The sequence below is a fragment of the Delphinapterus leucas genome, chromosome 6 (assembly GCF_059928025.1).
Source record: "Delphinapterus leucas isolate spDelLeu-1000000601 "Yukka" chromosome 6, BTC_Dleu_Yukka2, whole genome shotgun sequence".
NCBI lineage: Eukaryota > Metazoa > Chordata > Mammalia > Artiodactyla > Monodontidae > Delphinapterus > Delphinapterus leucas.
Genome location: NC_143134.1, coordinates 41002751 through 41016654, shown reverse-complemented (window position 1 = coordinate 41016654; position 13904 = coordinate 41002751). Strand labels below are relative to the sequence as shown.

The following is a 13904-nucleotide window of genomic DNA, read 5'->3' as shown; positions in this document are numbered from 1 at the left end:
CTTGGATGAAGAAAGCCACACAGACAGCAGAACTGTGGCCTATTCAAGGAACTGCCTCATCCCCAGAGTAGAAGGATTTTACAGTGCTTATTTAGAGGAATTTCGGAATTGCAATGTTATCAGTGACTGGAATGGGACTCTTGTTCTTCCCCTTTCCAAAAGGGAATAAGTGTTGTCTAGTTCAACACTTAAGGACAGAGACTAATGGAACCAGAAAGTCAAATCCAGACCAGAAAAAGCACCACACATTAACCAGAGACCCTCGTCTTAGCACTGTGGGTATTAACTGGACCACTGGCTTACTGGGGACAGAGTTGGAAGAATGAGAGACAAACATTTGTTAAAGAAAAGAATGGACTGCGGCAGGAGCAGTATTGCTAAGTGTTCATCTTCTTCCTGGGTACACAGCCAAACCACATTTTCCAGCTCTTTTGCAATTACGTTTGGGCCATATGACTGAGTTCAGGCCACTGGAATCTGAATGGAAGTTGCACTGCTATCTCATTTACCAGGGAAGCGGGATAATTTTTTTTTTGAATACAGTTTTTTATTTTTAATTTTTAAAAAATTTTATACAATTTTAAAAGGTTACTTTCCATTTAGTTATTACAAAATATTGGCTATATTCCCCATGTTGTACAATACATCCCTGTACAAAACTATCTTGCACCCTATAGTTTTTTTGGGGGGGGAGGGGAATAGTTGTTTTACAATGTTGTGTTAGTTTCTACTGTACAGTGGAGCTCCCTGTGCTATACAGAAGGCTCTCATTAGTTATCTATTTTACACATATTAGTGTATATATGTCAATCCCAATCTCCCAATTCATCCCACCCCCCCTTTCCCCCCTTGGTGTCCATACATTTGTTCTCTACGTCTGTGTCTCTATTTCTGCCTTGCAAACAGGTTCATCTGTACCATTTTTCTAGATTCCACATATATGCGTTAACATATATTTGTTTTTCTCTTTCTGACTTACTTCACTCTGAATGACAGTCTCTAGGTCCATCCACTTCTCTACAAATGACCCAATTTCGTTCCTATTTATGGCTGAGTAATATTCCATTGTGTATATATACCACATCTTCTTTATCCATTCATTTGTCGATGGGCATTTAGGTTGCTTCCATGACCTGGCTATTGTAAATAGTGCTGCAATGAGCATTGGGGTGCATGTGTCTTTTTGAGTTATGGTTTTCTCTGGGTATATGCCCAGTAGTGGGATTGCTGGGTCATATGGTAGTTCTATTTTTAGTTTTTTAAGGAACCTCCATACTGTTCGCCATAGTGGCTATATCAATTTACATTCCCACCAACAGTGCAAGAGGGTTCCCTTTTCTCCTCACCCTGTCCAGCATTTATTGTTTGTAGATTTTTTGATGATGGCCATTCTGACCAGTGTGAGGTGATACCTCATTGTGATTTTGATTTGCATTACTCTAATAATTCGTGATGACTGACATATAGGAGAAACTGACAATAATACATAATAGTAGAAGACTTTAACACCCCACTTACATCACTGGACAGCTCATCAGACACAAAATCAAAAAGGCAACAGGAGTCTTAAATGACACCAGAGGCCAGTTGGACTTAATAGGTATCTACAGGACATTACATCCCAAAACAGCAGAATACATAATCTTTTCAAGTGCACATGGAACCTTCTCCAGGATAGATCACATGCCAGGCCACAAAACAAGTCTCAATAAATTAAAAGGCACATGACAAGATGTACAATAAGGATAATTATTATAGAAGTGCAAATCAAAACAACAATGATATATCACCTCACACCTGTCAGAATGGCTATCAACAAAAAGAACACAAAAAACAAATGTTGGCGGGGATGTGGAGAAAAAAACCCATGTACACTGTTTGTTGGTGGGAATGTATATTGGTACAGCCACTGTGGAAAAGAGTGTGGAGGTTTCTCAAAACTAAAAATAGAACTACAGAATGACCCAGCAATTCCAATCCTGAGTATATATCCAGAAAAAAACAAAAACACTAATTTGAAAAGATATATGCACCCCGATGTTCATAGCAGTACTGTTTACAATAACCAAGATATGGAAGCAACCCAAGTATCCATAAACAGATGAATGGATAAAGAAGATGTGGTATATATATATATATATATATATATATATATATATAAAATAGAGTATTATATATATATATTATATATATATACATATATATACATACACATATATATATATATATATATACAATAGAGTATTACTCAGCCATAATAATGAAATTCTGCCATTTGTAGTAATGTGGATGGACCTAGAGAATTTTATGCTTAGTGAAACAAGTCAGACAGAGAAAGACAAATATTGTATGCTATCACTTATATGTGAACTCTAAAAAACAATACAAATGAATGTATAAAGCAAAACTGGAACATTCTCACAGATACAGAAAACAAACTAGTGGTTACCAGTGGGGAGAGAAGATGGTGGAGGGGCACATTAGGGGTACAGAATTGAGTTACAAACTACTAAGTATAAAACAAATAGGCAACAAGAATATATTGTATAGCACAGAGAATTTATAGCCATTATCTTGTAATAACGTTTAATGGAGTATAAACTGTAAAAATACTGAATTACTATGCCGTACACCTGAAACTATAAAAAATATAATATTGTAAATCAATACTATACTTCAATTAAAGGAAAAAAAAAACAGAGCATTCCCTGGCAGTCCAGTGGTTAGGATTTCACACTTCCACTGCTGAGGGCACAGATTCCATCCCTGGTCAGGGAACTAAGATCCCACAAGCCATGCGGCACAGTCAAAAAAAAAAACACACACACATGAACTCACTCCCTGATCATTTTTTTTCCAGTTCTACTAAGATATAGTCTGACATATAACATTGTTTAAGTCTAAGGTATACAATGTACTCACTCACTCCTTATTTTTAACATTGCACTGAATAAAATATAAAATCTTGATTCTGACTATGTCTTGCTGATCCGCCCCAAACTGTTATACTAGCATTGAAACTTAATTAATATCAATATAATATAGTTATTCAACCAATGTATGAAGTGAACTTAATCATAAATGAATAACTAACAGAACAAATGAGAATTTCCAATTTCAATCTTTTTTTTTTTTTTTTGGCCACGCCACACATTATGCAGGATCTTGGTTCCCGGACCAGGGATCAAACCCATGCCCCCTGCAGTGGAAGCACAGAGTCTTAACCACTGGACCACCAGGGAAGTCCCTCAATCATTTATTTTAAGCTAAAGATTTATTTCCAACTAATGCTTTATTTTCTATTACCAATTAGAATGGCATATTAAGATTTAAAATATGGTTATCATTATAATCCTAGGGAAATACACTTAGAGGTTTATCTAGTATATGTTAGAATGTTTATATCCCCATTCCAAATAATTTAAAAAAGAAAACAAACTTCCATTCATTGGCTCTACCTCTAGGATAAAAATTTTGTACTTTGTAATTTTTTTTCTCTCAGTATTGGTTGCTATTAACAGCTACATAATTAAAGCATGTCAGTGACTTACCTCTAATGTTGACAGCAGAACTTCCATTCCTGTAGAACCTTTGGCTGTCATTTCTCTCCTTGTTTTTTCTGAAAAGTAGGAAAAAAAGTTTTCTTCTAAAACATGAAAGAAAAAAAATTACATATAGTTTTATCACACAGTTAACATTTACTAATATTAGATATTATATTAGTTATAATTATATTATATTAGATAATATTCCCTGTGGCATACAACATATCCTTATGGCCTATCTTACAACAAATACTTTGTACCTCTCACTCCTCACCACTATATTGTCCCTCCCTCCCTCCCTCCCTACTGGTAACACTAGTTTGTTCTCTATATCTGTGAATCTGCTTCTTTGCTATATTCACTAGTTTGTTATATATTTTAGATTCCACATTTAAGTGATATCATACAGTATTTTTCTTTGTCTGACTTATTTCACTTAGTATAATGCCCACCAAGTCCATCCATGTTGCTGCAAACAGCAAAATTTGCTCTTTTTTTATGGCTGAGTAGTATTCCATTGTGTGTTTCTGTGTGTTTGTGTCTGTATATCACATCGTCTTCATCCATTCATCTGTTGATGGACACTTAAGTTGCTTCCATATCTTGGCAATTGTAAATAATGCTGATATGAACACTGGGGTGCATATATCTTTTCAAATTAGTGTTTTTGTGGCTTTTTGGATATATACCCAGGAGTGGAATTGCTGGGTCATATGGTAGTTCTATTTTTAGTTTTTTGAGAAAGCTCCATACTGTTTTCCACAGTGGTTGTGCCAATTTACATTTCCAACGACAGTGTACAAGGGTTTTTTCTCCACATGCTCACCAACATTTGTTATTTGTGTTCTATTTGATAATAGCCATTTTGACAGGTGTGAGGTGATAGCTCATTGTGGTTTTGAGCTACATTTCACTGATGATTAGCAATATTGAGCATATTTTCATATGCCTGTTGGCCACCTCCATTTTCTCTTTGGAAAAATGGCTATTCATTTCTTCTTCCCATTTTTTACTTAGGTTGTCTATTTTTTTTTTTTGATGTGAAGTTGTATTAGCTGTTTATATATATTACATATTAATCCCTTGTCAGTCGAATCATTTGCAAATATTTTCTCCCATTCAGTAGAAATGGAAACTAGATGATCCTTTTCATCACAATAAATAGAAAAAAAAAAGGTTGTCTTTTTGTTTTGTCAATGGTGTCCTTTGCTTTTAAATTGAATTAGGTCCCATTTATTTATTTATTTTTGCTTTTATTTACTTTAGGACATGAATCCAAAAAATTATTGCTGCGATTTATGTCAGAGTGTTCTGCCTATGTTTTCCTCTAAGAGTTTTATAGTATCCAATCTTACATTTAGATCTTTAATCCAATTTGAGTTTATTTTTGTATATGGCATTAAAGAATGTTTTAATTTCATTCTTTCACATGCAGCTGTCCAGTTTACCCAGCACCACTTACTGAAGAGGCTGTCTTTTCTCCATCGTATATTTTTGCCTCCTTTGTCATAGATTAAGTACCTGGGTTTATTTCTGGGCTCTCTATCTTGTTCCATTGATCTATGTGTCTGTTTTTTGTGCCAATACCATATTGTTTTGACTACTGTTTCTTTGTAGTATAGTCTGAAATCTGGGTGTGTGATTCCTCCAGCTCTGTTCTTCTTTCTCAAGATTGTTATGGCAATTTGGGGTCTTTTGTGTTTCCATACAAATTTTGAAATTATTTGTTTTAGTTCTGTGAAACATGCCATTCGTATTTTGATAGGGATTGCACTGAATCTGTACATTGCCTTGGGTAGTATGGCTATTGTAACAATACTGATTCATCCAATCCATGAACATGGTATGTCTTTCCATCTATTTTTGTCATCTTCAATTTCTTTCATCAGTGTCTTATAGTTTTCAGAGTACAGGTCTTTTGCCTTCTTAGGTAGGTTTATTCCCAGGTGTTTTACTCTTTTTGATGTGATGATAAATGGGATGGTTTCCATAATTTCTGTTTCTGATATTCTGTTGTTAGTGTACAGAAATTCAGCAGATTTCTGTATATTAATTTTGTATCCTGCAACTTTACCAAATTCATTGAGGAACTCTAGTAGTTTCTGGTAGCATCTTTAGGGTTTTCTATGTATAGTATCATGTCATCTGCAAACAGTGACTATTTTACTTCTTCCTTTCCAATATGGATTCCTTTTATTTCTTTTTCTTCTCTGATTGCTGTGGCTAGGACTTCCAAAACTATGTTAAGTAAAAGTGGTGAGAGTAGGCATCCATGTCTTGTTCCTGATTTTAGAGAAAATACTTTCAGCTTTTCATCACTAAGTATGATGTTAACTGTGGGCTTATCACATATGGCCTTTATTATGTTGAGGTATGTTCCCTCTATGCCCACTTTCTGGAGAGTTTTTACCATAAGTAGATGTTGAAATTTGTCAAAAGCTTTTCTGCATCTATTGAGATTATATGGCTTTTATTCTTCAATTTGTTAACGTGGTGTATCACACTGTTTGATTTGTGGATATTGAAGCATCCTTGCATTCCTGAGATAAATCCCACTTGATTATGGTGTATGATCCTCTTAATGTATTGCTGGATTCAATTTGCTAATATTTTGGTGAGGATTTTTGCATCTATGTTCTTCAGTGAGATGGGCGAAAAAAAATTTTCTTTTTTTGTGATATCTTTGTCTGGTTTTGCAATCAGGGTAATGCTGACCTTGTAGAATGAGTTCAGAAGCATGCCTTCCTCTGCAATTTTTTGGAGTAGTTTCACAAAGATAGGTATTAACTCTTCTCTAAATATTTGGCAGAATTCACCTGTGAAGCCATCTGGTCCAGGACTTTAGTTTGTTGGGAGTGTTTTAATTACTGATTCAGTTTCATCACTGGTAATTGGTCTGTTCATATTTTCTGTTTCTTCCTGGTTCAATCTTGGGAGACTGTACATTTCTAAGAATTTGCCCATTTTTCCTAGGTTGTCCATTTTATTGGCATATAGTTGTTCATAGTAGTCTCTTATGAGCTTTTGTATTTCTGTGGTTTCAGTTGTAATTTCTTTTTCATTTCTGATTTTATCAATTTGAGCATTCTCTTTTTTTTTTTTTTGATGTATCTGGTTATAGGCTTATCAATTCTGTTTATCTTTTCAAAGAACCAGCTCTTATTTTCACTCATTCTTTCTAATTTTTTTAAGTCATTTCATTTATTTATGCTCTGATCTTTATGATTTCTTACCTTCTACTAATTTTGGGTTTTGTTTGTTCTTTCTTTTTCTAGTTTCTTTAGGTGTAAGGTTAGGTTATTTGAGATTTTTGTTTCCTGGGCTAAGCTTGTATCACTATAAACTTCCCTCTGAGAACTGCTTTTACTGCATCCTACAGATTTCAGACCATTATTTTCATTTCATTTGTCTCCAGGTATTTTATGATTTCCTCTTTGATTTCTTCAGTGATCCATTTCTTGTTTAGTAACGTACTGTTTAAACTCTACATCTTTGTGGTTTTCGCAGGTTTTTTTCCCTTGTAGTTGATTTCTAGACTCATAACATTGTGGTTATAAAAGATACTTGATATGATTTCAATTTTCTTAAATTTACCGGGGCTTATTTTGTGGTCTAGAATGTGAACTATCTTGGAGAATGTTCCATGTGCACTTGAAAAGAATGTGTATTTTGCTGCTTTCAGATGGAATGTTCTATATATATCTATCAAGTCCATTTGGTTAAATGTGTCATTTAAGGCCAGTGTTTCCATATTGATTTTCTGTCTGGATGATATGTCCCTTGATGTAACTGGAGTGTTAAAGCCCCCTACTATTATTGTGTTACTGTCCATTTCTCCCTTTATGCCTGTTAATACTTGCTGTATGTATTTAAGTGCTCCTATATTGGGTGTAAATTTATTTACAATTGAATTGATCCCTTAATTATCATGTTAAGTCCTTCTTTGTCTCTTGTAATGGTCTTTATTGTCTGATAGAAATATTGCTACTCTGGCTTTCTTTTGATTTCCATTTGCATGGAATACCTTTTTCTGCAGAGGAAATGTTTAAAGCTAACAGAGGTTGATTCATGAGGCTCAATGAAAGAAGCCATCTCTGTAACATAAAAGTGAAAAGTAGAGCAGCAAGTGCTGATGTAGAAGCTGCAGTGAGTTGGTTACACGAAACAGCAGATTTTCAATGTAGACAAAATAGCCTTATATCGGAAGAGATGCCATCCAGGACTTTCATAGCTAGGGAGAAGTCATATCTGGCTTCAAAGCTTCTATCATTAGGGACTAATGCATCTCGTGACTTGAAGTTGAAGCCAATGCTCATTTACAATTCCAAAAATTCTAGGGCCCTTAAGAATTATGCTTAATCTACTCTGCCTGTATTGTGTCAATGGAACAATGAAGCCTGGATGACAGCGCATCTGTCTGCAACATGGTTTACTGAATATTTTAAAGCCCACTGTTGGGACCTACTGCTCAGAAAAAAAAAAATTTCTTTCAAAATGGGACTGTTCACTAACAATGCACCTTGTCACTCTGATGAAGAGCTCTGATGAAGATATACAAGATTAGTGTTGTTCTCATGCCTGCTAACACAACATCCACTCTGCAATCCATGGGTCAAGGAGTAATTTTGCCTTTCAAGTCTCCTTATTTAAGAAATACATTTCATAAGGCTATAGCTGTCATAGGCAGTGATTCCTCTGATGGATCTGAGCAAAGTCAGTTAAAAACCTGTAAAGGATTCGCCATTCTAGATGCCATTAAGAACATCTGTGATTCATGGGAAGAGGTCAAAACATCAACATAAACAGAAGTCTCAAAGAAGTTGATTCCAACCCTCATGGATGACTTTGAGGGATTCAAGACTTCAGAGGAGGAAATAACTGCAGATGTGGTGGAAACAGCAAGAGAACTAGAATTAGAAGTGGATCCTGATGATATGACTGAATTCCTGTAATCTCATGATAAAATATTAACAGATGAGGAGCTGCTTCTTATGGATAAGCAAAGGAAGTGGTCTTGAGATGGAATCTACTCCTTGTGAAGATTGCTGAAGTGACAACAAAGGATTTAGAACACTACAAAAACTCAGTTGATAAAGCAGCAGTAGGGTTTGAGAGGATTAATTCCAGTTTTAAAAGAAGTTCTACTGTGGGTAAAATGCTATCAAACAGCACCACATGCTATAGAGAAATCATTCATGAAAGAGTATGTGTGGCAAACTTCACTGTCTTATTTTAAGAAATTGCTACAGCCACCCCAGCCTTCAGCAAACACCACCTCAATCAGTCAGCCACCTTAAATATTGAGGCAAGACACTCCAACAGCAAAAAGATTATGACTCACTGAGGGCTTACATTTTAAGCAATAAAGTATTTTTAAATTAAGGTATGTACATTTTTTTAGACATATGCTATTGCACACTTAATAGATTACAGTACAATGTAAACGTAACTTTAATATCCACTGGGAAACCAAAAACTTCATGTGACTCACCCTATTGCAATATTTGCTTTATTGCAGTAGTCTGAAATCGAACCTACAATATCTCTGAGGTACGCCTGTAGTTCCACATATGAACCACAGCATATATTATAAATAATTTATTATTGATAATAGTTGTATAATGTAGTTATAATGTCCCAGAGTTTGGCTACATCAAAATTAATTCAACCATTCTCCATAGTTGGATATTTAAGGTTGTTTCTTGATCTTTGACTTTACAAACACTGAAATAAACACCTCCAAATATTCTTTTATATAAGATTTTTATTTCACTCAGATTTCTGAGAGTGAAAGTGTTAAGTAAAATAGCAGGTGCACTTTAAATTTTAATAAACATTGCCAGATTCTTTCCTCCAAAGTTTATAATAATTATTGCACCACCTACAGTGTATGAGAATACCCTATTTTCCATGCCTTCAACGGCACTGGATATTGTCATTCTCTAATTTCTGCCAATCTAAGTAGTGAGAAATATCTTAGTTGCTTTCATTAGTAATTCCTGACTTTTATGAAAGTAAAGAACCTTTTCATATGTTTACTAGATATTTGCATTTCTTCTTCTTTGAGCTGTAAATTCCTAATCTTTCTCTCTCAAATGGATAGACAACTGGATTATGCTATAAATAATGATGGGACAATCTTTCACTAGTAATTTACACTGTGTTAACTATAAACAGAGTCATTGTATTATACAACCCCAGGGGGCAGTATTCAGGGGCTGGCTCTCCCATTTGTGGGTGGCAGGGTGGGGAAAAGGACAATCTCTGGTAGTGGTATGACTAGGGGCATTTTCAGTAGTGATGTTGGAGTCGGGACTTCTAGACTATGATGGGAAGAGTCTACAGTGGTGAGAGCAATTATACGCAAGTAGTATCTATAGGTTTGGAGAATTTGTTTTCTTTGTTTTTGTTGGGGTGTTTTGTTTTGTTTTAAGGAGTTATTTCGTATGCGAATACAGTGAATATACTTGGTACATCTATCTATCTTTGCACTAATACAGTGACCATCCTCATACATTTACCTTAGTTGATAAGCACAATATCTCAATGACCTACACCTCCAGAATAATGAAATAATAAAAAACTAAATAAATTAAAATAATTGTGAATTGTCTGGATCTTAATTTTAACAGAATGCCTTCAATGCATCACTGTTAAATATAAAAGTAGCTACTGGTTTACCCTTATTTAGAAAAAGAAAAATCAAGGTTTTTTTTAATCAAGCACAGATTTTGGAATCTTAAATTTCTTTTTTAGCTCCTATTGAGGTAATCACGTGGGTTTTATTCAACCTGTCCAAATAATGCTATACTGATATATTTCTTGATATTATAATTGGACTTAATTCATTAATGTTTTATTTGGGATTTTTCAAATTTAGGTTCCTAAGTGCAAAGTTAATACTTTTCTTCTCTTGTACTCTGTCAAGGTTTTGATACCAACTAAGTAGTACTAGCTTCATAAAACAGATAAATTATGCCTAATTACAGACATCATTTACTGAACATTTTTAACATTATTTTTACATGCTTCTCATGTAAATTACATGATAATTACATGATATCTCTTATCTCTATTTCAGAGATGGTGCAGCTAAGTCCTAGAGATTCAAAACTTCCCTAAGGTCACCCAATCACTGAATGACAGGGCTTGCATTTCAAAATGGGGAACAACACTAATAACCAACAAAATACCTGCCATCTTTTTGTCAACATTCTAGAAAAAGTAGTACTGGAATTAGGTGTTGTCTGAAAATTGGGGAAAGGGGGGCATTCATACATAAGTAAACTCATAATCATTTTTTAGAAACAATGCTTTGAAGATCAATTTCTTCCACAGTTATTCACTTTCCTACTTCTTGAGTCTATGGGAGAAAGTTCAATTTTTACATAACCATGTATTTATCAAAAGTCTGAACATTCTTAGCATCTACTTTTAAAGAATTAAGAAAGCATTCCAAAAACAAGAGATTAAAGTTTACCTTGACTCTGAGCCAGATGAAGAATTTTTGATGTAACATATCTGGCAGTATCTGATTCTGTAGATTCAGTATTGATCTTCTCCAGCTGAGCCAGGAGTCCCACAATCCGAGAGTTATTGGTAAGGCTAAAAACAGAATGTTACTTTAAATTAGGGCACATTCTACATCAATTGCAAATAAAATACTATAAAGATCAGTGTTAAAAACAAATCAAAACAAAATTCTACCCTTCTAAAAACTTTAAGCATTTACACATGTCACATTTCCTTACTCTGTGTTAGAGCTTAACATTGCTATGTTCTGTTGATTTACATGAGAAACATTCTATTTCAGGAAACCACAAAAGGGCACTCAACCCTATCCAGCAATCTTTTATCACATTCTGACAATTCACCTTTCCACTCTCCAAGCAGACTTTTTACACATCCTATGCTTTCCTCAAAACTCTAACCATCCCTTCTAACCCACTCCATTCTCAGCTAGTACCCTGCTTCATAACTATTATAAAATCAAAAAAGAATACATTCATTTCCCACAAACAGTTTCTTAAATCTCTCTGATTCTCTACCCACATTCTTTCTTCTTTATTCCCATTCATTATACATTTGCACATTTGGTGCTATTCTAGGTACTGCCAACAGTAAACAAAATGAACAAAAATTCCTGCCCCTCAGAGTGAACATTCTAATGGGACAAATTAAATACATAAATAATTATATAGTACGAAGAAGGTAGGAAGCACTATGGAGAAAAGCGGGTTGTAGGAATAAAAGATGCAAGGGTGCGGAAGGTTGCAATTTTAGACAGGGTGGTCAGGGAAAACTTTGAGAGGGTACCATTTAGGGAAAGGCCTGCAAGGAGTAAGAGAGTAAACGGTGCAGATACCTACAGAAAGAGCTGACCAGAAGACAAAGTCACATTCATCAAAACATCAAGGCAGGACCATATCTGCTGTATTCAATTAAGAGTGAGATGGGGGCTTCCCTGGTGGCGCAGTGGTTGAGAGTCCGCCTGCTAATGCAGGGGACATGGGTTCGTGCCCCGGTCCAGGAAGATCCCACATGCCGCGGAGCGGCTGGGCCCGTGAGCCATGGCCGCTGAGCCTGCGCGTCCAGAGCCTGTGCTCCGCAACGGGAGAGGCCACAACAGTGAGAGGCCCGCATACCGCAAAAAAAAAAAAAGAGTGAGATGGCCGCAGCAGACTTAAAGGAGAATAACGGTAAAAGATGAGGTCAAAGTTGAGGGTGGGGTAGAAGAGAGCACAATCATTTAGAGCCTTATAGGCCACTGTAAAAACGTTGACTTTTTGCAACTAGGTGAGACAGGAAGTTTTTGAGAAGAGTGATGTGATCTGACTTGATTTATTTATTTTATTTTTGGCTGCATTGGGTCTTCGTTGCTGCACACGGGCTTTCCTCTAGTTGCAGCGAGCAGGGGCCACTCTTTGTTGCGGTGCGCGGGCTTCTCGTTGTGGTGGCTTCTCTTGTTGCAGAGCATGGGCTCTAGGCACGAGGGCTTCAGTAGTTGTGGCTCACGGGCTCTAGAGCACAGGCTCAGTAGTTGTGGCACATGGGCTTAGGTGCTCCACGGCATGTGGGATCTTCCCGGACCAGGGCTTGAACCCATGTCCCCTACGCTGGCAGATGGATTCTCAACCACTGCACCACCGGGGAAGCCCTGACTTGCTTTTAAAAGGCTCTCTTTGGCCGGTATGTTGAGACTCAAAGAACAATCCCTCCACTGGCATGCCTAACCCCAGCCCTTCTTGCATTCCCAATGTATTTGTTCCTTCAAGTAATCTTTCTCTGATTCATCATTTAGCTCTCCCTTCCAACTGGATCATACCCATTGGCACACAATATGATCCAGGAGATCCCATTAGTTACCACCCCATTTCTCTGCTACTCCTTGAAGGAAATGTCTGTACTTGACCTCTCCGTTTCCTCACATGTTGTTCACTTTTTCAAACTACTAGTTTGGCATCTGCACTCTGAGGTCTCCCCAAAACCTCCTGTGGTCACTTCTTTCCTTGTCAGATTCAGAATCTCAGCCCTATCCCAATCAGCTCCTTCTTTCTTCACTTTCTCCCTTGGGCTTCAATGGCTCCATATTCTCCTGATTTTCTTCCTATCGCCACTTCTTTTAGATCGACTCTACTGGCTCCTCCTCCAACAAACCTCTAGATGCTGAGGACCCCCTACAGCTCTATCCCCAGCCCTCTTCCCTTCACTCTCTCCATTCTACTACCCCAAGCAATCTCATCTAACCCCACAGCTGGGGGTTAGATTAAAACTGATATGCTGCCTGGCTCCTACGTTCAACTCCAGCCTCAACCTGCTCCTCTTCCAAATCTTAACTTTCCCAAACTCACATGAAACATCCGTTGCTCAAGACAAAAATCTAGACTCTCTTTCCCATGCCCAGCTCAATATTAGCTCCATCTCTAAAACACCTCAAAACCATCCACTTCTCTCTATCTCTTATCATTATTACTACCCAAGTCCAAGCAATCATCATTTCTCACTTGGCAATTACAGCGTCCTAAATAATCTGCTTTCATTCTTGCTGCCCTCATACTGGGATCCAAACACACTGGCCTTCTACCAGTTCCTTGAATATAGCAAGTTTCTTCCCAATCTCAAGATCTTTATATTTGCTGTCCTCTCAACCTAGAGGATAATTTCTGCCAGTTCTTCATATGGCTGGCTCCTTCTCATTTCAGGTTACAACCTGAAGATGTCCCCACTTCTCCACCAGCCCCTCAGCTTCCAATATTAAAATGTGTCCAATGATGTAAGCTTCACAAAGGTAAAGACCTTGCGTGTCTTATTCTATATACGTAGTATTTTGAACAGTGGCTAGCACAGAATAGGCAATAC

At 36.6% G+C, this 13904-nt stretch overlaps 1 protein-coding gene across 7 annotated transcripts in view; it reads right to left on the bottom strand.

Annotated features, from left to right (window-relative positions):
* AGTPBP1 (ATP/GTP binding carboxypeptidase 1) overlaps positions 1-13904 on the bottom strand; it is a 171151-nt gene that overhangs the window by 116094 nt on the left and 41153 nt on the right. For 6 of the 7 annotated variants that reach the window (XR_016393530.1, XR_002642679.3, XM_089913055.1 and 3 more), the window contains exons 3-4: positions 11026-11150; positions 3552-3646 (exon numbers count right to left, since the gene is read on the bottom strand). Coding sequence is in view for 5 of the 7 variants with exons in the window: in XM_089913055.1 (XP_089769181.1) it covers positions 3552-3646; positions 11026-11150 (220 nt within the window). In the remaining 2 variants the exon portion in view is untranslated. The remainder of the gene's footprint in view (positions 1-3551; positions 3647-11025; positions 11151-13904) is intronic. The other variant, XM_022558847.3, reaches the window with a different exon arrangement.